Source organism: Macrosteles quadrilineatus, unplaced genomic scaffold (assembly GCF_028750875.1).
Source record: "Macrosteles quadrilineatus isolate MER2022 unplaced genomic scaffold, UCM_ALF_1.0 Scaffold_1__1_contigs__length_201487025, whole genome shotgun sequence".
Lineage (NCBI taxonomy): Eukaryota > Metazoa > Arthropoda > Insecta > Hemiptera > Cicadellidae > Macrosteles > Macrosteles quadrilineatus.
The window spans coordinates 47,808,297-47,833,617 of NW_026542594.1; the positions used below are offsets into that span (position 1 = coordinate 47,808,297).

Here is a 25,321-nt window from a genome sequence, read left to right on the forward strand (position 1 = left end):
TTGAAGAGCTAGAAGATGGAGAAATTTTGGAAATAATAAGTGTTCCAAGACTTAGCACACATAGTATATTTACAAAACGAACAGAAGAGGGATACTTAAAAATATTAATAAACAATCATTTGCAAGCTGATGAGAGAATGTTACCTGAGTTTTTCAGACTTTCAAATTGTCAGTTTAAGTTTTTGTCTAGTTTGATCAATGAGGATTTTAAGAAGACTTATTAAAACTACACTCCCTATTTAATCACAGGAGATGAGAAGTTTGCTCTTACGTTAAGGTAGGATAGTTTATTTATAATCGTTAAATTTTTGTATTAAGCTAATAAACTAATAGAATGCTTCGGTATTATTTTTTTTCTTTTTCAGAATAAAACATGTTCAGTATAAAAAAAATTGTAATACCCCATTTGCAGCAAACCTGTGTACTCATGGAGTTTCCAATGCATTTATGTGTGTCTTAATACTACCACATAAAGCCACTAACCAAGTATCACAAAATGCATTAACAATTAAGTAATATATAACATATTAATTATTCTCCATAAGAATAACATTGGGGCTGAGTACACTCAGGGCTCTTAACTCGAGAAAAAGCTGTGAATGCCTCAAAAATCGTCCAACGACTGCGACTCTGACTGCTCCAGGAGCAGACCAGTACAATAGACGTCCACGACTACGATACGACTGCGGCTACAGTTGCGTCAGTGACAACGGTGCCATTAAAAACAATGCTAAGCAGGCGCTCTACGATTATCGTTCAACGGCTGTCGTCCAACGACTGCAGTTTCAGCCGTACCAGTGACAACGTACCTTAACGCGGGAATAGTTATTCCGTTCCTAGTTATTCATTACTATTTTAAATAACCCTGACGTATTCCGCGTTAGTTGTTATTCCGTTCCTAGTTATTCATTACTATTTTAAATAACCCTGACGTATTCCGCGTTAGTTGTTATTCCGTTCCTAGTTATTCATCACTATTTTACTAACATTAACGTATTCCCATTTTAGTTGTTATTCCATTCCTGGTTATCCCGTACTATTTTAAATAACGCTAACGTCTTCCTGCGATAAGACAAAGACCTTTCTTTAGACACCACTACCAACTTTCTATGCCCAGCCGTTCTCTCAAATTAGTTGTGACAAAACCCCCGTTTTTCCTCCATAAGAATAGTATGGGAGTGGAATTTTAAAGGCCACTGGTGCAGAGCCCCAAGGGAATTTACCTCGTTTCTCGTTTGATGGCTCATTCTAGAGACCAAGACATTTCTTTAGACACTTCTACCGAGTTTTTATGTCCAGCTGTTCTCTCAAATTAGTTGTGACAAAGATAAACAGTTCCCAATTAAATATATAGATTTTATAGCCTACGTAATTCAACCACAGAATCTGTATTTTATTTAAATTCATAATTTTAATATATTTTTTTATTCTCTACATTATATTTAACTACCACAGTTGTATACAATGGTAATGAAAAATATCAAAAGATAATACATTTGTGAGCGGAGCAAGCGTGGAAGCTCTTTGAGATCGAGCCTTATGCATTGCAAACTATGAAATTGAATCACTCAATTAACGGCTGAACATATTGAAGCCAAACTTACCAGGGTTATTATGACAAACATTGAACATGTTATTAAACAAACAAATTTCAGTTTGACAATGCCGGTACAGTTTAAAACTAATAAAAAATTTGTTTTAATTTTTGACATTAGATTAAGGATTGCTATGATGACTACAAGATAACAACCTAGATGAATAAAACCCCCGTTCCCGTAGTCCCATCATGCTGGTTCGCAAACTCGTTCTAATAATAAACGTAAGTTTACACATTCGTACCAACTTTAATCAAAATTGGATCTTTTTTGCTCAAATTATTACGCAAACTAATATAATGACACTGCAATAATGACTCTGACACTGCCTCCCCCCCCAGAAACAAAACACATTTGTAACACATTTAATAATTTTTTCTCTTCTGTGGGATCTGAGTTGGCAATGGGTATCACGGCTTCGGGACGACCGGAGGTGGATGACGCCGACCACGCGGTTGATTCTGTATTTGAGATGGTGCCTGTCAATGAGCCCCAGCTTTCCAATTTAATAAATAGTATCAAGGGAGGTTCAGCTCCAGGCTGGGACGACATTCCAGTCAGAATTATTAAAGAAAATGCAAGCCTTCATATTCCAATTCGGCACTTAATAAACACAAGTATACGCACTGGGAACTTTCCTGATATTTTCAAATTAGCTAAGGTTATCCCGATACACAAATCTGGGCAAAAATCTGTCATTAATAACTACAGACCCATTTCATTGTTACCTGTGATAAGTAAAATTCTAGAGAAATGGGTAAAAATTCAGCTCTTAAACTATCTGGAGAAAGAGAATATTATTACAGAAAATCAATACGGCTTCCGAAAAGGATTAAACACATCGGATGCACTCTTTGATCTCACGGGTCGCCGGAATTCTACCCCCGGATATTTACCCCCATGAAAAAACGCCTACGTCATTTTGACGTCACGAGGGGTGGGGCCTATACACGGTCGAGAAACAGCCCGCGACTGGAAATCTACCCCCGGACATCTACCCCCGGACATCTACCCCCAGACATCTACCCCCGGACATCTACCCCCAGACATCTACCCCCGGAAATCTACCCCCGGAAATCTACCCCCGTGGTCAGCTACGCTACGTATCGGCCAAGATGCATTGTTGTAATTGATTTTATTAATTGGTTTATGTAAATAAATGGCTCTTCGGTTATTCGTCAGCTTCTAATATCCAGTATAAAGCATGCGATATGTCGTTTTCATGTTTAACATTATCTATCTTCCTAATTCAATAAGCTGTAACAGTGCATTTTCACCCTACCTACTTCGTCGATTTTTACGATTGAGGTGTCATTTTAAAGCTTAAGACCCATTGTAGCACATTCTTATATTCAGAGAATGTATAACGCTTAATATATATATATATATTAAGTGGTTGGTGACCTCTTTTAACCTTGCATTTGCCCGTCCACATAGACTACAGATCTGTGCTTGGAACGTATCCAGCAAAGCAAGGGGTGAGCCGGAAAAGTACGAAGGTGAACTGTACTGATAAGTTTTTGTGGCAGTGACCAGGATCCGAACCCACGACATCACTGCCTTGGGCCCGAAGTCCGTGACGCTACCACCTGAGCCACCGACTCACCTTTAATAAGTCCTAACTTAATTGGGAAATTCTGCCTTAATACAAAACTTGTCAACTTATGTCCATAAATAAGTGTTCAAAATATCCATTTATAAGAATAACATACAGGAAGTGAATATTCAGGTTTCCTGCCAATAAAATGTTGAATGAAGCTTTTTAAGGTAGTATACAGAATATCTTATCTAGATAAAGTAACATGCCGAGTTTAATTAAGATGTGTAAAGAAATAACTATATTTATGACATTTTAATGATTACCAATAGGACAAATAAAATTGGTACACTGTAAAGTGTTTACCTCTCAATACCTCAGTAACGAACAATCATAGAGCAATAAATCAAACTACTTATTTTTTTCGAGCTAAATCAGAAGCTGCAATGACAAAAAAATAACTATATTACAAATATTTAAAGACCTATATAAAAATATAAAACACACCCCCTCTTCTAATAGTCCGGGATGGCTGGTTTTGGTTTCTGGTTTGGTAGATTTTCCCAATGACCTCCTTGAAAGAAACAGATAGTCTTGAGAGGAAACGTCACTCTTTATCATTTCGCTAACTATTTGAAGGGTTGAAACTGCATATTTGAACACCTGCGCTGCCTCTCGGGAAAGGTTACAGTGTACTTGGCGGTAAGAAAATGTAATTTGGTCTTCCACCATATCGCGTACAAGTTTTAATTATGTTCCATACTGATCATTTTCTCTTTATCATTAGGTAAAACCCCCAGCTGTCATTCCAAAGGATTATTTGAACGTTTGAGAATTTTCTCTGAAGAAATGTGATTAAAATTAGTTAGTCCATTTAGTAATGAGTGGAGCGAAGCGAAGCTCTTTGGGAACGACTTCAATGCAAACTTTCGAACACATTAACGGCGGAACATATTTTAGCCAAACTTACTTTTGTCAAATGTTTGGAAGGTTTAGACAAAACAAACTTAAATTTATAATACTGCCTATATAATTAAAAGTAACCTTAAGTTTTTTTTTTATTTTAACATTGGACTTATGGGTTGCCCTGGTGCTTACATAACAACGACGTAAATGTAAACAAAACAGAGAATCAAAGCACATGTTAAAATTAAGCCACGACCTAAACACAGTACAAAGAGAAAAAATTCGAATGATGACTACTGGTCATCGATCTCTATTACTACAGAGATCGATGTCACTAGTTAACATTAAAGTCGCAATTTGGAAACGACCACTGATCGAATAGGTACAGTATTTTACATATTTGATTTACGTAGCTAAATAAGGTTATAACAAATAACATTTATCTTATGTTATTGGGAATAAAACAACTACAAGATTCTGCAGTTTTAAAAAACTAGGTATTCTGAAATCAATATTTTTTTTCTAAATATGCTATTATGAATATGCTTTCTTATTATTTACTTTTAAATATTTTTGATGATATCATCGTTTTGGTGACACACCTGTTGTGTTGATTGTTGTGTTGGCAACGACTTAGGGTATATTATTGCCCAAGAAGAGTAAAGTATTTTTTGAGTTTTCGTTTTACAAAAAAAAAATTATTCGCATAATAAGCTAATGAATAACCGAAGAGCCGTTGATTTACATAAACCAATTAATGAAATCAATTACAACAATGCATCTTGGCCGATACGTAGCGTAGCTGACCACGGGGGTAGATGTCCGGGGGTAGATGTCCGGGGGTAGATGTCTGGGGGTAGATGTCCGGGGGTAGATGTCCGGGGGTAGATTTACAGTCGCGGGCTGTTTCTCGATCGTGTATAGGCCCCGCCCCTCGTGACGTCAAAATGACGTAGGTGTTTTTTCATGGGGGTAAATATCCGGGGGTAGAAATCCGCTACCCCGATCTCACAACATTTATTACCCAAGAAATCAGTAAAAAAAATAAAGTTATGATAACATTCCTGGATCTTGCTAAAGCGTTTGATTCTATCGATAGGAATTTATTACTCAGAAAGCTAAACTTACTAGGTGTCAAAGATCCTTCCTTAACTTGGTTTGAAAACTATTTTTACAGTCGAAAACAGTTTGTAGCAATACGTGGAGTCAACGGTGACAACACAGACATTAACTATGGAGTCGTCCAAGGAAGCACGCTTGGCCCTCTTTTATTTTTAATATACATTAACAATATCTCAAATCTGTCAATTAAAGGTAAGGTGTTCCTGTTTGCTGACGATACGGCTCTAGTCTCCTCCGGGCCTAATTGGGACGCCGTATATGACAGGGCGTCCTCCGACTTAGGCAAGCTCAAACTATGGTTTGACCACAACATACTATCCTTAAATGTGTCCAAGACCAAATGTCTGCCCATTTACTTTAGATGCGACAGTGGTCCGGGCCATGGAGTACTCAGGTTGCACGGCTGCGGGGGTCCATGGACAGCGCCATTGTGAAATCATTGAGCAGGTCGAAAATTACAAATACCTTGGGGTCATAATTGACTACAAACTTAGCTGGGCTCCACATGTTGATTACGTCAACAACAGATTAAGAAAAATGATCTTCCCTTTTTACAGCTTGGTTGTGTGCTGTCTGTGGACCATTGCAGGTGTGTATACTTTGCATATGTCCAGTCACTGTTACAGTACGGGATACTTGCGTGGGGGGCTGCGTCTGCCTCTGTCTTGGCTCCTCTTGCTGTTACCCAGAAATCCATAATCAAACACATACTAAAAAAAGACCAAAGATACCCCACCTACCTACTTTTTCAAAATTTTCCAGTCCTTAACATCAGGAAACTATTCCTAAAAACAGTTATAACCTTTTCAAAAAATAACAAAAGCAAAATTTTCTCCGATTCGCTACATTCTTATGACACTAGATCTAGAACACACATAGGTATCTCCGTTCCCAAATTGAACAATAAAGCACAGCTTCTTACCCCTCACTATCTAGGCCACATTATACGCACTAATCTCCCCATACAGATAAGAGAATGGGAGGGAGACAGTGTCACGGTTTACAGCAGAAAGATCGGGCGCTGGCTTCTCGGTCTGAGCGATGATGCTGCCGAAGAGCTCATCAGATCCCAGTACAGAACATAATGAATGTCGATGACGATTCTAAAACTAAATTAGGCTAATAAACCAAACTACTTCAGTACTGGCACCCCCATTCAAGTACTTCAAATATTGTTCATGTTCAGTCTTTTTTGCCAACAATATGGCAAAAAAAAAATACTTCTTTTTATTTAAATAATTATTTGTTTATTTTGTTATCTTGTCTGTGAAGTGGTGAGCGACGGAGAAGACTCTCCCCACACGCAGATGTACAGTCTTTGTGGGGATTTTTTTCCTTTGTACTTTGCTTTACAGCCACGATTGTAATTTTTGTAATTTGTAATTTTGGAAATAAATATATTCTTATTCTTATTCTTAATATAATAAATAAATAATAAATAAATAAATAAATAATAATATAATATAACTAGCTGTAACCCGCGGGCTTTGCCCCGTTTAACTTCTTAATTTTCAAGATTATCTCGTTCGCATGGCTCAATCACGTCCTGGTTGAAGTTTGTTCGCTACGCTCACTCACCTTTAGGTTGGAGCTCGTTCGCTACGCTCACTCACCTTTAGGTTGGAGTTCGTTTGCTCCGCTCACTTGCCTTCAGGTTAGCTCGTTCGCTACGCTAACTCGCCTCCAGGTTGAAGTTCGTTCGCTACGCTCACTCACCTTTTGGTTGCAAATTAGCTGTTGTCATAAATGTAAAAGAAATAATAGTGTTGCACCCTGTTGGTAATCCTTGTAACTTTAATGCTATTGAACATCATAGAACAGAACCAACTTGTTTAATTGAAACTTTCAATTAAACAAGTGAAACAGCTGTTAAGATTCAATAATTCCATTTCTCATAAGGTTAACATGGGAAACTCCAGAGCCACTGCCCGGGGCGGAGCCCGAAAGGATTTTTGAAATAAGAATATGCCTATATGTTAATCGGGAATGTGAGCTATCATCATGCCAAATTTCAGCCCAATCTGACCAGTATTTTTCGCGTTCACTTGTCACAAACATACATCCATCCATACATCCATACATCCAAACTTTCTCATTTATAATATTAGTAGGATAATATAAAATATAAATTTGAGGAGGGTGTTTTTGCCCTCTAGTCACCTCAGAACGAAAAAGTAAATTGGTCCCTGGTCCAGGTCTTACCATGAGACCTACGGTAATAGCTTATTACCTATGTCCTATATGGAAATTCGCTAAATTAATCAAATAGGCCCAAAAGAAAATTGATTTTGGTAGGATGTGTTTTTTCAGCAAGTGATATAAACTGATTTAAATATTTTAGAGCTGTCAGTAGGCTTGTCCCTTAGTTCTAAATGTAGTTATTCTATTACTATATTTTTGTAAATTTTTCTACAGCTGAAAAAAGAGATAGAATCCTCTAAAGAAGAATTGGAGTCTTTGACTAGATCATTAAAGGAATCAATAATAACATATGAACTAATAAATAATCTGCTGAATATTCATTTAGTTTTTGAAGCTTCTCAAGATGTGAAAAACAATAGTAAGTTTTTAGAAATAGCGCAACAATTGAAAGCTGTCGAAGAAGATCTAAAGAATGATAGATTGGGAATCGAGAATATGGAAATTTTTGAAAGTTTGCAGTCAGAACTACAGTTTCATCAGCGTAAACATAGTTACAACACTGTCAAGTTGTGGTCGCAGTGCTTTGTTTGGAGTGAATCTCTCATAGAAAACTATCACAAGACAGTTAAACTCTCACTGAATAGTAATATTGATAATGAACAGCTGTTTAAAGCTCTGTACTACTATGAACTGTTGTCATTTGAGATGAGCGAGTTTAGTGAGAAGTTGTTCAAAGACGTGCTTTGTCCAGTGGTTTCTAATGTGGCTCAAGTAGACATTGAAGGCAACACCGGTCTACTTGTGAAAATTGGATTGCAAGGAAAGAAGCCTGCTTGCATTGATGTGTTAAACAATCTCACCATTGTGTTTAACTTTCTTAACTTGTATCTTAATTTCAAAGCCAACCAAGAGGTTAGTTTTATTTCAGAACTAAAGAAGCACATCAGTGATGATTTTTGTAACTTCTTTATAAAAAACTGTCTTTCATTAACTGTTCCTAAGAGACGTGATGAACTTCAGAGCTACAAAGCTCTTGTTGAGGAGATAACTGCCTTTGAGTTATTACTGAAAGACGTTGGTAAGTTATCAATGTATTAGTTTTCGTATCTTAGGTAGTATTCTTAAGGGGAGGCAGTAGGGTAAATATTTTGTTTGCATGTTTTTATTATTTCTCCAAATTATAGAGCTTTTCTTCCAGGACAGAATGATATATAACACTTTGGTGCTAAAAATATTTTACCCGTGTAAAAAAAATCTGGCACAAATGCATAGGCGAGGCCTGACTTCTTTTGAAATGAGGTTTTAGTTTTGAAATATTTGTATATTTTTTGATTAAATGTAAGTTACCTTGGTGATGTGGACAGCAATAGCTTTGAAAGAAAGAAAGAAAACTGGAAAAAGCTATTGGAGGAAAATATGGGGCTGAAATGTTTAAGGCAGGCAAAAAAAACGCATATCGCATATTTTCTATACCCCTAGGCCTAAGGCCTAAGTTATACGCCGTTTTCCGCAAATCGTTATTTTTGTCATGTCATGTACCTTTTCTCAGGAACTACTAGGGATAGGGAGTTAAAAATTTTACACAACATGTATGTTATAGTGTTAAACACACTGAGTTTTTTTCAGGGCCTAATTCCATCCTACTTGGTAAAAAAATATATATATATACGGTATCACAAGAAATTAGAACAAATTTTAGAACCTCCAAAAAAAATTGTTATCTAAGCTATTTATTAGTTTAAAAGCCTGAAAAAAACTCAGGACATGTATCAAAGGTAACAAAGAACTGACAACAATTTCGGAGAGATAGGCCATATAGTTTTTCCAAAAAGGTACCTTACGTTAGCATTACAGAGATAGGGATTCCGCCTCCCCTTAAACATAATGTTCAAAACTTTCAAATACTTGCATGTGTTCTAAACATGTGACTTGTATTTTAAGAATTGTCTAATGTTTACTGTCTGAACTGCTTCTTACTTGGGGTACTCTAAAACACGGAATGTGTATGAAAATGTGTATATACTGTCAAACAATTTACAAAACAATCTTTTAAAATTCAAACTTGACATAGAATACACTTGTGCTCTTGGCTCTCTTACTGTTCAGTGTTTAATATATTTTTTGATTTCGTCTGCGGACATTTTCTCATTTAGGGTTTTTCATAATTCTTCAATGTTGTAAAATCTTTGACCTTTCATTCTTGGGAACGAAAATATGTCTTATGACACGAGCAGGGTATAGGCTGGGATGAAATTTGTTTGAGCAAAAATGCTACAAACTCTCAGACAACTTTAGAAAAAATATTATTCTTTAAGCATTTTCAAAAAATTGTCAGTAATATTACTTGTTTGAACATTGCATCTTCAACTTTATTTGTAGTTGGTGACCATCTCAACAGATTGCACCACTCTTTTTTGGCTTCAAATTTTTACATTACTTGGGAAGTCTATTTTCTGTTATAGTCAATGCTAACAGAGATAGCTATATTGCCATTCTAGTGAAAACTTCTATAGCGATGTTTAATCTGTATGAATTAATTTCACCACTATATGAACGAATATTTTATAAGTTTTATTTACAAACGAATGATGGTGTGTTGTATCATAACATAGTCAAAATTAAATGTTTAACAAAACTAGCAACAGCTGTTACATAATCCTATATATAATACGAGTAAAGTTTGAATACTTGTCAACTCGATCTGGGAATCGGCTCTAACAAAAACGTTTATATTTACGGAACAACTAAGTTCTGTGTCAAAAATAAGTTCTAGACCAGTGGTATAGCCAGGAAAAATCTATTTTCGCCATAATATGAGTACAAACTTTTGAAAATTTAACATGGGCCTTATGAGAAAACATTCCGCCATTATTGTCATTTTGTATACATTTTAAGACATAACGTGACGTTCTGTACCCACGGGCACCTCAGCCCGTGAGCATGCACATATGGCCTATGTACAAAAGAAAAGGAGTCCGATGAATACCATTAAGCGTTGATTAACAATACACCGATTCGCATAATTTCTGGTGGCCTTACTGAATTATTCCAAGCAGATTATTTCGTTTAATTGTTGTTATTAGTTTTGTGGTAAATATTAGTCCGGAGTGTGGTAACTGTTTATGACGATTAGATTAAGGTATCTACAATCCTAAAATGCTATGGGAAGGGAGGTAAACAGGTCCGCGACGTAGGAAATGGTGAAGGAAGTAGTAAAGGTAAGTAGTCCGGAGTGTGGGAAATGTTTATGACGATTAGATTAAGGTATCTACAATCCTAAAATGCTATGGGAAGGGAGGAAAACAGGTCCGCGGCGTAGGAAGTGGTGAAGGAAGTAGTAAAGGCGAGTAGTCCGGAGTGTGGGAACTATTAATGACGATTAGATTAAGGTATCTGCTATCCTAAAATGCTATGGGAAGGGAGGGAAACATGGTCCGCGACGAAGGGAGCGGCGCAGGTCCGCGGCGTAGAAAGTGGTGAAGGAAGTAGTAAAGGCGAGTAGTCCGGAGTGTGGGAACTATTAATGACGATTAGATTAATGTATCTGTTATCCTAAAATGCTATGGGAAGGGAGGGAACGAACAAAGGAAGCGGTGAAGGAAGTATTAATGGTGAGTAGTCCGGAGTGTGGGAACTGTTAATGACGATTAGATTAAGGTATCTGTTATCCTAAAATGTGACGTAGGAAGTCGTGATGGAAGCAGTAAAGGTGAGCGGTCCGGAGTGTGGGAACTGTTTATGACGATTAGATTAAGGTATCCACAATCTTAAAATGCTATGGGAAGGGAGGGAAATAGGTCCGCGGCGTAGGAAGTGGCGAAGGAAGTAGTAAAGGCGAGTAGTCCGGAGTGTGGGAACTGTTAACGACGATTAGATTAAGGTATCTACAATCTTAAAATGCTATGGGAAGGTAGGAAAACAGGTCTGAAACGTAGGAAGTGGTAAAGGAAGTAGTCAAGGCGAGCAGTCCGGAGTGTGGGAACTGTTTATAAGGATTAGATTAAGGTATCTGCAATCTTAAAATGCAATGGGAAGGGAGGGAAACAGGTCCGCGACGTAGGAAGAGGTGAATGAAGTAGTAAAGGCGAGCACTGTGGAGTCTGGGAACTGGAAACCAATTGTAACAGTTCGATTTCTGTATCTGAAAGTGAAATACTGAAATGCTATGAGATGGGATGGAAATATGTCCAAGACATAGGAATTAGTAAATGCTAGCAGTGCGGAGTGTGGGAAATGTTGTTGGCAATTAGATTAATGTATTTAAAATACTAAAATGCAATGGAAAGAGATGACAACATGTCCACGACGTAGAAGGGAGGGAAACAATGACGTAGGAAATGGTGAAGGAAGTAGTAAAGGCTGGCATCGCAGAGTGGGGGAATGATTTTCCCCGAGCAAAGCTCGGTCTCCAGGTACTAAATATTAAATAAGTATAGACCAAAGGCATCACAGATGTGGCTAAGTTGACGCCACACTTCTATAAAAGCAAATCCACATTGTTTGGGTGTTAGAATTCATTAACATTAATTGAGAAAGATTCTGCTAGTGTTTAGCTGATGTTTCCAAGTATGATACATTTTAACCCTTTGAGTGCCAACGTCCGGGGAACCGGACGTTTTTAAAACGAGCCAAAAGTGCCGACGTCCAGCCGATGACCGGACGTTTTTAGAACGAGCCAAAAGTGCCAACGTCCGGCTGACCGGACGTTTCGTAATGATCGAACAGTTGTCATAACAACCGAATGGATACTCGGATTCTTTTAACCCATATATTAACATTGAGTCGAAAGTTACTAGATGCGATACATCGATTTTCGTTGGTCGAAATATCGAAAATTCGATTTTTACGAAATTTTAACCTAAAAATCGCCAGATCGCGCTCGGCATTTTTAGCGCGACCTTCGGGAAAAATCATCGGCATTTTTTGAGCGTTACTTTTATTTCTTGCCTGGCACTCTAAGGGTTAACTTGTCTTTTTTATCATTAGTCAAAGCGTAAGGAACAAAGGTGGCAACAACTCTTTTCGTTCCCAAATCCTTAATCCTGTTCTCAAACAAATCTGTGACTGTAAATTTGCTGACAAAAATCTGTGTCCGCACATGCTCTCAATTTTTTTCAGTATGTGTTGATTCAGGCAGTTGTTGGTCGCCCTGGAAGAAGTTCAACTAGTTACCATTTTAAACAAAAAACCTATTTGTACAGATCGGACAAAGATTCTGTGCGCGCGGACTGATCGCTATTAGCCGAACTAAAATATACGGGTGCCGGTTATTGGCAGTGCTGGGGGTTGGGGTGAGTGAGTCATGCTAAGTAGACACAACTGTTATCACAAAATTACCCCTGGGATATAGGATACTAATAGAATACAAATAATGCAGCTATTGTTACTCCCACGTAGGTAAGGCAGGTGATCATATCCTGCGGTGGTGGAGACATTATCGTCGTCTTCTGGGAACACTGCAAAATCCTGAATATCTTCCTTAGGCACAGAAACACCATCATCGTCTCCTGCCATCGCGGCAATAATCACAAAGATCTCCGGTCTCCCACGGTCATGTGGAAATTATCGTAGTCTTTCGCAATTGTGGAAACATTCGGAGTATCTCCCACGGTCTTGTAGACATCACTACTGTCTTCGCGGTCTTGTAGATATAATTTTCTTCTCCCACGATGACGAAAAATCCCCCTTGTCTATGAAGACATTGTCATTGTCCCTCGCGGTCTTGACAACATCCTGAACAGCTCCCGCAGTGGTGTAGACATTATCGTCTAAATCTGTAAATTCTTATCATCTCCCGCGGCCGTGAGGACATCATCATTTCTCCTGCTCTCACAGAAATGTCATCATCGTCTTGCGCAATCGCAGCAAAAGCTTTAATTTTCCAATCACACAATCTTTGCAAAAGTATCTGGTATCGGGTATCGGTATCGGAATCCACTTTTGACAATCGATTCTCTATACCTATACTGACGTCGAAGTATCGGTGGTATTGTTAGACTATCAGACAGAATCAACACATCCTTAGTATATATATATATATATATATCCCCTTGTAATCTAGTCAATCTAGAGTAAAAATAAGCATAATATCAAGCTTAAGGCAATGGAAATAAAATATAGGCCTATGGGATTTTGTCAACAAAGGTGTCCATAACATCATACTAAAAATCGAGAAAAATCAAATTGGCGGAAAGCCTCCATTTTGGAAAAAACTTCCGCCATATTGGATTTATGTAAGCTTTTAGTAAAATAGCATTAGTTTGACAACTAAGCGTCTTAAAAATCTGGGGTTTGTCTTAATAGCTTTCTCATTAAGTCTACTTTAAGGTAATAACAACTTTTATACCATTTAAATATTGTTTTGTTTAAATGAGGCAGCTTTAAATTGAAACAATAACAAATTTCAAATCAACAAAAAAGAACATACATATTTTGTGGCTCTTGAAGGAATCTGCATTAAGTTTTGAAATATAATGATCAATCAGCACATCAGTTTGTGTCTTGCTTTGAAGATGGGATATATTATGGGATATATGTGTTATTAGTGAAGTAGTCATTGCTTCAGCTTGGAAAGCTAGCCGTGACTTGCGCTGCACCGCTACATCTAGTCCGGGTAAAATACACTTTGAGGTGGGAAAATTTGCTTTAAGAAAATTTAAGCCATATTTTGGAATCATACATACAAGACAATATAATATAAACAAAAATCCGACAAAATTAGAGCATGGGAACACTGAAAAAGTAAGGGTTTTCAATCATACCAAAATTCAATTTTTCACAATAGACAATCAATCAATCAATCAAAATAACTTTATTCATATTGCACATTTTGTACAGAATGGAGACGGTTATAAAAACACAATATTAAACTTCTTAAGACTTCTTACAGAGAATATTGTTATTGTAAAAAAATCAAATTTCAGGAAGTTGGAAAAAATCTTCTAATTTATACAAGGGTCTGTTAGTTGGTGAGAAATAATTTCAAACGTTTTGTAAATGAATTAAAATTAGTTATATTTTTTATATTGTCAGGTAAGCTATTGAAATATTTAACACTACTATAAGATGGGATTTTTTTGTAAACCGATAAATTATGTCTGTTGAACGCCAATTCATTATCTTTTTTTGGTTGAATACGTACCATTTTTACTCTTTAGGGAATAAAAATAGTTTTTAGCCTCTATGGAGTAGAAATCAGCTGTTGTCAACTCAGTTGTAAATTTCTATTGTAAACGATTGCATGTATCAAAATATGTATCGATTCGTGCTTTGTAATCATTTTAACCTACAGTCTACAGTCTCTTCCCATAGCATTTTAGCATTGCAGAGACATTAATCCATTCCCACACTCAACACTGCTCACCTTTACTACTTCCTTCACCACCCCTTACGTCGTGGACCTGTTTCCCTATCTTCCCATAGCATTTTAGGATTACAGATACATTAATGCAATAGCCAAAGACAGTTCCCACACTCTGCACTGCAAGCCTTACTACTTCCTTCACCATTTCCTACGTCATAGACCTGTTTTCTTCCCTTCTCATAGCATTTAAGTGTTAGATACATTTATCTAACTGCCCAAACGGTTCCCCCACTCTGCACTGCCAGCCTTTACTACTTCCTTCACCATTTCCTACGTCGTGGGGCCTGTTTCCTTCCCTTCTCATAGCATTTTAGGATTGAAGATACATTAATCTAACTGCCACAGACGGTTCTCACACTATGGTCATACTTTACTACTTCCTAAGCCACTTCCTACATCATGGACCTGTTTTCATCATTTTCCATAGCATTTTAGTATTTTAGATACGTTAATCTAATTGCCACAAACATTGCCCAGACTCCGCACTGCTAGCCTTTACTACTTCTTTCACCATTTTCTATGTCGTGGGCATGCTTTCATCCCTTATCATAGCATTTCAGCATTGCAGATACATTAATCTAACTGCTACAAACAGTTTCCAGTTTCCACACTCCATACTGCTCACCTTACTATTTCCTTCACCTCCTCTTACGTCGTGGACCTGTTTCCCTCTCTTCCCATAGAATTTTAAGATTGTAGATACCTTAATCTAATCGTCATAAACAGTTCCCACACTCCGGACAGCTCGCCTTTACTACTTCCTTCACCACTTCCTAGTCTCGGACCTGTTTTACTCCCTTTCCTTAGCATTATTGGATTGCAAATACCTTAATCTATTGGTCATAAACAGATCCCACACTCCGAACAACTCGCCTTCACTACTTCCTTCACGACTTCCTAAGTCTCGGACCTGTTTCCCTCCCTTCCCATATCATTTTAGGATTGCAGATACCTTAATCTAATCTTCATAAACAGTTCCCACACTCCGGACAGCTCGCCTTTACTACTTCCTTCACCACTTCCTACGTCACGGACCTGTTTCCCTCCCTTTCCATAGCATTTGATTGCAGATACCTTAATCTAATCGTCATAAACAGTTCCCACACTCCGAAAAGCTCGTCTGTACTACTTCTTTCACCACTTCCTACGTCACGGACCTGTTTCCCACCCTTTCCATAGCATTTTAGGATTGCAGATACCTTAATATAATCGTCAATAACAGTTCCCACACTCCGGACAACTCGCCTTTACTACTTCCTTCACCACTTCCTACATCACGGACCTGTTTCCCTTTCCATAGCATTATTGGATTGCAAATACCATTAATCTATTGATCATTAAGAGATCCCACACTCTGGACAACTCGCCTTTACTACTTCCTTCACCACTTCCTACGTCGCGGACCTGTTTCCCCCCCTTCCCATCTATTTCGCCTATTGGGTCTGATGATGATTGGAGTGTTTAATCGAAATCGATCACCATTTACCATCTTTTGTATATTTACCGTCTTGTGAGTAACAGTATAAGCGTAAATATATGTTTTAAGTGTTATAAGACGTATCTTTATTTACTTTCCGTAAATTTAATAACACGTACAATGCTGATCAAGAAGTTAATCAGCAAATAAACAAACACGATTGGGAGATTCTATCAATGAGTGGAAGTCAGTCAAGTAAATTACGAATTAAAGGGGCCCCAATATTGATCCTTGAGGGACACCATACTTAACAATTTTTGTTGAGGAAGTGTAAGTTATTAATTGGTTATGGCTATTTATGTGATCAATTGTGACATACTGCTGCCTGCCTGTAAGATAAGATTCAAACCAACGCCAAGCTCTCCCTTTTACACTGTTATATTTAAGTTTTTCAAGAAGTAAATCATGTGAGACACTATCAAAGGCTTTTGTTAAGTCCAAGAATATTCCAACTACTTTTTCCTTTGAATCAATTTAATTAATTATAGATTCACAGAAATCAACTCCTGCGTCAATCACAGGCCTTCCTTCTCTAAAACCATATTGTTCATTATCTATTAAATTATTTTCCTCTAAGTATTTTGAAAGTTGTATATGCACAACTCGCTCAAAAATTTTGGAAAATGAGCATAACAATGAGATAGGCCTGTAATTACAGTAGTGTCAGTAGTAGTCAGAGAAATATAGGATATTACCTTAAAAACATTTCAATGAAACATTTAATTGTTTTATTATAAGTGTTAGGTGTGCAGAGTAACATAATAAAAGTTGTCAAAAATTGATGGTCTATAGGAAAACCCGTATGATTATTATTGTTCAAAATTCAATGCAGACTAGTTGCTTGACATGTTGCTCGAATTCGAGCAATTGAAAAGTATTACAGAAGTTATTTCAATATAACAGGTATATTTACAAGGAGTTTAAAAGAGTCAACTCAAAGATTACTGGTGCGTAACTCATGGAAATACTAACGATGTATGTAACAGATCGATATAATCAACATTTCCTATAAATATTTGATCATGTTTTATAAGCTGATATTGTTTTTTAGTGTTTTCTACAAACATTTCCTGACTCATAGCCGCATAAGGTTGTCCATGTTTAACTTCCTTATTAATAAACCTACATGGTACCACCCTTGTCGCCAGCAGTAAGTTTACAAACTTCAGTCATTCTTTAGGTAATAAAGATAAAATTTGTTCTCATCACCTTAAGGACCTTCTGTCTTTCACAATTTTGTCTGTTCAATTGGCGGACTTTTGGATAGTTGCAATAACTTTAATTATATTTACCTGAGAAAATGCAGAGTAAAAGGCCTGATGTTGTTCAGTTGGTTTTTGTTTCCCTTAACTATGAATAATAATTAATCCTTCAATGAAAATTTCAGTAAGGGTTTCTTGGATATAGTCATAGGCTATTCTTCTAAAATCGCCTGAATTTATGGAAAAATAGATTAATGTCCTTGACGTACCAGATTTATTTAGCCTTAGAGGGCTTTCCTCTGCAATGATCACAAAGTTAAGTCCATGTTTCCTACTAAAAATTGCAGCACTACGGCTAACATCCTCTTTCATCGTTTGTAGGAATCTTCATCTTGTAGGTGTTCTTCATTATATAGGCTAATAACGATAATAAGTTCTTTAAAATAAAACATTATCTCTATTTATTCTGCTCGGTGGCGTTCTATGACTTTTTATGTTTCCAGTTTGCAAATCGGTTCTTTCAATGATTGTCAATAAATACAGTACTATGTAAATTCAATGTTCTTATTTGGATAATAAATCAAATTATCCAGGCTTTCTCACTTTTTTCCATTGTAATATGCACACAAACCCAAATTCAAAGAGTAAGTATTTAATTTCAACCAGGTCAGTAAGATTAAATTTTTGTAGGATGCATTTCCCTGAATTGCAACTTATTAACAGCAATTAGCAAATAAGTTATCCAGCTGATCATAATGTAAACAAATATTTTCTTCATAAGGATAACATGGGAACTTTAAAAACCACTGGGGCAGAGCCCAAGGGATTTTTTCAAAAAATGTAAGGTCAGTTTGCAAATCTACGCGACACGTTTTTCCAATGAGACGTCAATGGTCAAAATCGGTTAAGAATTGGCGGAGGAGTTCAAAAGACAAATTTTGTGTTGGCGTATTAATTATATAGATTCTTTAGTGGTCTCAAAATACGTGTGATCTTGTATTTGCGAACATTTAAAGGTTTTGCTAAACAAATCTTTGGTATTGTTTCAATAAAGCTGTCTCATTTAAAAAACAATACTTGAATGGTATAAAAATTTTTATTATCTTAAAGAAGACTTAACGAGGAAGCTTTTAAGACAAACCACAGCTTTTTAAGACGCTTAATTGTCAAACTATTGATGTTTTACTAAAAGCTTACATAAATCCAATACGGTGGAAGTTTTTTCCAAAATGGTGGCTTTCCACCACTTTTAGATTTTTCTCGATTTTTAGTATGATGTTATGGACACCTTTGTTGAAACAAATCCCATATATTATATTTCTATTACCTTAAGTTTGATGTTGGACATCAAACTTATATAACTTGATATTTATAGAGCCAAAAATAAATCTGTATTGACATTGAAAACCACACAGCTTAGTTTATATGATACTATTGATTAATTAAACATTTAAAATATTGATTTATGTCAGCTTGTGTTTTACCTTGTTATGGATATTTTTAAGTGTTATGCTATGTAGTTTTTACATAGAGTTACAGTAGAGTACAGAGTATAGAGTACAGTAGTTAGAAATTTTAGTAATGGTAGGCCTATGCTTTACAGGGAAAATTTCCAAATGTTTACAGGTAAAAAAAATTATCAATACCAAGCCATATACTGAAAAAAATACTGTTATTCCATTTGCTGTCAATTTGTTTTCTTGTTACAAAATTGTGGTCATAATCCTTATATATAATACGTGAAGGCGATTTCTACGAAACATTACTCCTCCGATAATAATAGACAGATTTTTACAAACGATGTGTCAAAATTAAGTATTTATTGTGTAGACGCCCCCTTTCACCAATTCCTGTAATAAAAGTCTTCGGGCTTTGCCCCACAGGTCACCTAAATCCCAATGTATTTCTCGTGAAGAAAAGATTTTGTTTACTTAAACAGACAAATAATTTGTATTAATTACAGCTGTTCATAGTAAACACACATGATACACACAAGATCATTCTTTTTCAGAGTGAGTTCGATTTCAGTTTCGATAACTGAAGTGGAGTTATTGATTACATTATCTTTAAGTTGACTCTTTTAAGACATCGGAAATTGTGACTGTTATTTGTTTTGAAATATAACGCCTGTAATACTTTGCAATTGCTCAAATTCGAGCAACAGGTGCACTCGTATACTAGATTTTGTATGAGCAAAATATGTATTTTTTTAAAGGATTTATTGAAGAGGACAATAAAGTGATTGCTGAATATGCAACTAATATTGAAGAACTCTTTGCTAAAAAAACTTGTGAGACATTTTTGGCAGCTGCTCGGAATATCATGAAGAAGGATTTGCATGACATCAAAGAAGTTGGAACTGTAAGATAGTCTTATATTTTACTATTAGGGTTAATAATCCCTGTCAAAATAAAAATTATTAAAAGTAAATTGGCTTACTTTGCATGTTATAATATGAGTCAAGGGTCTCCAACCTACGACCCGCAGACCACAACCGAATGGTGTAGCGACCATGGAGCGAGTGGAGTAGTTGCGCCAGGGTTGAAGCCTCTGAGGGGCGGAGCCTATTAGAGAAAATGAATATTTTGTTTTTTGCATGTATATAAAATGCACATTTAAGTTGGACTTACTCTGATCAGGTAATAGTATATTTTGTACCTAGGGTCAAAAATGAGGTTTTGCTGGCTCAAGATCATTTTTAAATTCAAGACAAAGTCGAGAAATTTAAACGATCGTGAGCGAGCTGCAAAACCCTTTCGGCCCTGGTGTGAACGCTATTTTTCACTACTCTATGCAAAATTGAGAAAATATATTCAATTTGCATACTAACAGTCAACACAACTGCAACTTCAGTTTTATCTGAAGAAATATTTAGAGGAATCAGTAAAAATAATAATAAATAGTTGATAAGCAGCGGTGACAATAAAAAAAGTCTATTGCAATGCCTATGGATCAAGCTTGTGTATTAACTTAAATATACATTAATGATTTAGGTAAATAAGCGAACAGCTGATTTTCAGCCCTTCACTGATTTTCCACTATTCACCACAATAAATGCACATTTAGAGTCAACATAACTACAACTTAAAAGTTATTTAAAGAAATAATTATAGGAATCAGCAAAAATAATAATAAGTAGATACGTTAATGTTTTAAGTAAATAAGCAAACAACTGAGGGCATTTAAAAGAAAACAATGACAGCTGGCATTTCGGCCCTGGACAGCAATACGTAGCTTTCAGTCTCCAATCAACGTTTATAAAACAGCTAAAACATCGTAGAGTGGTGAAAATATATTTTTTAACAAATATTATAATATACTGTATATATATATATGTATATATTCTTAAATTAATTATATTATTTATAGATATTTTGTAATTTGTCATCGCTTCCGCGGTGCTCGCTGCAGTCTAGATGTGTATGACGGCATGTGCGAAAACTATAAATTAATGTGGCGTATCGTCTGCTGGTGAATAGTGTAAAATACTACATTTAACTTGTCCTATGAAATACACACGTTCCTACATTTAGTGATCAGACTTGTTTAGTGAGTGGCTAGTTGCATTATTATTGCAGTTTAATACGCGCACAATGTGAACCACTGTTTTACTTACTAGGTGTACAATTATTGAGCGGTGCTAGCATATTAATCCAATACTTTTCCAAAGTCAATGCTACATCTAGTTAACGTAAACAGGACGTATACTTGCAGTATCATAAGCCAATGCTAAATCTAGTTCACTAAATGAGATATCTCCTTAGCATATTCAAAGTCAATTGTACACCTGATTCACATAAATTGAATGTATACTTCCAGTATCAAGTCAATGCTTCATCTGTTTCTCGTAAATGAGATCTCTACTTGCAGTATCTAAAGTCAATGGTACATCTGGTTTACATAAATAAGAAATCTACTTGCAGTATCCAAAGTTCACATAAATGGAATGTCTACTTGCAGTATCCAAAGTTCACATAAATGGAATGTCTACTTGCAGTATCCAAAGTTCACATAAATGGAATGTCTACTTGCAGTATCTTAAAGTCAATGGTACATCTGGTTCACTTAAATGGAATGTCTATTTGCAGTATCCAAATTCAATGGTTCATCTGCTTCTAATTAATTAATTGTCTACTTACAGTATCCAAAGTCATGGTATATTTGTTTTACATAAATGAAATGCCTATTTGCAGTATCCAAAGTCAATGGTGCGCCTGATTTACGTAAATTGAATGTCTACTTGCAGTATCCAATGTCAATGGTATATTTTGGTTCAACGATCACATAAGACCAATAGAAGGAGCACGCCTATCTAACTAACATTAAAGCAGGTGAAGCCAGGTCCGCCATCTTAGTTTAGGTTAGATGCGCTGGATGTCGATGAAAACGGCACCAAAACTCAATGTTCCGCTTCAAAATAACTCGACATTTAGCCTACTTAGACTTAAGTTATATGGTTGAAACTTCGTATGAGTGAAGTCAATAAGTCTATGACACTATTGGTTCTAATTAAAAGCTTAAAAGTTAATATTTATTTTCTATTTTAAATCTTCAAATAAAGTCGGTCCTTTTAAATGAGTTTTAAAATATGACATGAAAAAGTTCGTCGGCTGCTACTTTTTTTATTTTTTGGTCAGGTAAGTTAAAAACGGTGGATTTTGTAGCTAAAGAGTTGAATTTTTTGGATCATATTTTTTTTTAATTTTTAGCTGGTGTACTTTGGTTGTAATTTAAATTGTAATATAGGGGCTACCCGCCGCGCCATTTTGCGTCATGCGGGCAGATTCTGCCTACAACCTCACTTGTAAAACAGTTTAGATACTCAAGTTTGGAGCTATACGGAAAATTTACTAAACTAATTAGTAAAACACGGAGTACAAACATATAAATGTTCTTCGTTTTATTTTTTGTATTAATCTAAAAATTAATATTTTTTAGCTCTTTCACAAAAATTTATATGAAGGTCAGAATATAAAGGAGAGTTGTATAAAGAGTTTCAGAAAATATCTTGTGACTTTGAAAATTCATACATTGTAAACCAAACGCCAGAACTTTATCAAACTTTAATACGATATAGATACATATATTATAAATACAAAGGTCATACCTATGATGACGGAGTGTGAGGACAATTTGACCTGTGTGTCACATTACATCCAGGGAATTCTCCGTGCCAAGAAGCTCGACCTTGACCGGGATGCGGCGTAGGTCATAAAGTATCTAAATGCCAGAAACGGTGAGAGCCCTGAGGGCTTAGGTCATATGTTGGCCTGACTTGAAGTAATGTGACAAACAATTCCAGGTCTGTGTCCAACAAAGTAGGGGGGGTTTTTTAGTGAGTAGTCTGTGATAAATTCAGGAGTCACACACTACAGGCTGGCTACCTGTGTGCGTAAAAGCATTTTCCCTCCTCTCCCTTAAAAAAAATATATATAAATTAATTTGTAGCTTTTCAGAATTTTTCTTTCGCCCAAAAAGTTTTTGTTGTTAATTATGTAAACTTACTTTTTCTAAGAAACGGTAAACGCTAGGAAACAAATTAAAAGTGTATTTTGAAGGACATTGTGTTAGTAATCGAAATATTTATAATACAAAGGCGTATTGGCACGGATATCATTGCTATAAACTGACATTTAATTAGTTGCGCCCGCTATTAGGGTTCATCACAGCCGGCAGCCGCCATCTTACTAAGTATTAGTGACAAATACTGGCTTCACGTCGCGGCCAACATGCTCCATTTATTGGTCTTATGTGATCGTTGATTTGGTTTAAAATGGAATGGTTATTTTGAATGTCTAAAGTCAATGGTGCTTTATTCCAGCGACCATAATTTGTTATTCATTTTGTAGTAAATTGTTCTCAACGATATTAATCCGATTGTTCTTCCCTTTTGTTCTGTTTTGTAATGTGCTAGTTTAGATGATTCGTTGACTAACATATTGACTTGTTTGTTTACCTTTTTATTGATATCTTGCAAATAATAAGTCATGTCGACCAATAAACCCATAAGGCGCATGTTAAGTTTATAAAAATTTAAACTCACATAGTGAAAAGCCCTTTATTTCGATTTGTACCATTTCAGATCTATACCTTCGCGTAGTTGGTTACTATGGCTGTGCTAAATATCATGTGGACCCCTTTGGCCGTTCAGGAGGAGTATGTGGAAAACAAAAGCAGGAGTGTAGTAAAATAACTTCGCTCAATCCGCTCATAAGCTATGATTTTAAATAGAAAATAAATTATTTAACTTCCAGACAACACTCAGTGTAAACCATTTATATAAAAAAAAACTGCTGCTCAAAATTTCAAGAAATAATATAATCCTCTGCTTTAGTTATAGGCTTTTTGGCTTTTAAAATATTTAAAATACTGAGGGACCTGTGCGATTTCGCACAAAAATATTGAACTCTCTGCTTGTATGAATGAATCCATTCAGTTAGTAAAGTGATCAAAATTTATATAATTAAGCTCAAATTTACTGCTTATGACTTCTTTTTGAGTCTTGGATAGGTTTTTCACTACCTTTTATAACAATCCTTGCAACATCAAGTAGGTTATTAGAAGGTTTGTTTTATGTTTGACGTACCAAATAAATACATACATTGATAGGTAATTTAGTTTAAAAAATAGAACTGAACTTAAACATGAGTCAAAAACTAGAAACAAAAACAATAATAAAAACAAGTTAAAAGTCAGCTGCAATTTAAACAATGTTCAAAACATATCACTTCTTTCCACCAAGTTTAGGCTTCTTCAATTAACCTCCTCTGTGGCCTGAAGTTCCTTGTTGATCTTCGCAGCTGAGGAGGTACATTCGGGTGTTGTGAAGCTTCTGCAGGGGATGTTCTAGGGCTAGGGAATACAGCTGGTGATCCATGGTTTTCTGAATTCCGAACATGTACTTCTAGATTTCGTACTTGGAAATCTGAAGAAGACAGTAGCTGTGGTAATTGTTTAATGCAGGGGTCGTCTGTCTCTTCCGATTCATTGTCTTGGTAGCATTTCCGAATTTGACTTGTATGTCTTTTAGTGTGTCCATTAGAATCAATCAACCATGTGTTCCCACCTAACTGTCTAAGTATGGTTCCTATTTTCCATTTTACTTTCCCTTCAACAAAAGTACGAATGTACACATTACTCCCAATAGAAAATCCTCTGGTTTTATTATATAGCAGTTTCAGAAGGTTTATCTCTTGTGAAGGTTTGATAAAATCTAATTTAGTTCGTAGATTACGACCAAAGAACAAAAATGCAGGTGTTTGTCCAGTTGCAGTGTGAGGTGTAGCTCGATAGTGAAATAAAAATGTCTTCAAGTTGTCTGTGAACAAGCTAGGCTCTTTATTGTACTGTAATTTGTTCATGCGAAGTAAATGAAGTTCCGTTGTCTGAGACGATTGTTCTAGGTATTCCGTATTTACACAACAAATTCTTATGTGCTTCTACTGTCTTTTCTGTTGTAATAGAGGACATAGGTACTATTTCTGGCCATTTCGAGAAAGTGTCAATCACTAAGAGAAACATTTGTCCGTAAAATGGTCCAGCAAAATCTAAATGGATTCGACTCCAAGGTTCACGTTCTTTAGGCCAGTTGACTAGATGTGTTTTACTTGTTAAATTTTTTGCAAACAAGTTACATTCACGGCAACGGTGACACGTCTGTTCAATTAGAGCATCCATACCTGGCCACCAGACATGACCCCAAGCCTCAGACTTAATTCTGACCATGCCAATGTGAGATTCATGCAAGTAGTCCATGATGTAAGTTCGGTATTTAGGTGGAATAACAGTTCTTATTCCCCATAGAAGACAGTTATTATGTAGAGTCAGTGGATCTTTCTTAGAAAAGTAAGGCCTCAAGTTCTCATCTGGACACTTATTAGGCCAACCAACTTTTACATAGTGCATCACCTTCTTCAAAACAGTGTCCTTAACAGACTCCTCAGCGATTTCAGTACAAGTAATAAGGATCTCGGAATG

General features: G+C 36.1%; 1 protein-coding gene across 5 annotated transcripts in view; it reads left to right on the top strand.

The window, feature by feature from the left end:
• The window catches only part of LOC128982939 (centromere/kinetochore protein zw10 homolog), a 115,260-nt gene that overhangs the window by 5,423 nt on the left and 84,516 nt on the right, over positions 1-25,321 (top strand). For all 5 annotated transcript variants that reach the window (XM_054402030.1, XM_054402033.1, XM_054402031.1 and 2 more), the window contains 2 exons: positions 7,576-8,380; positions 19,560-19,705. In XM_054402030.1, coding sequence (XP_054258005.1) covers positions 7,576-8,380; positions 19,560-19,705 — 951 coding nt within the window. The remainder of the gene's footprint in view (positions 1-7,575; positions 8,381-19,559; positions 19,706-25,321) is intronic.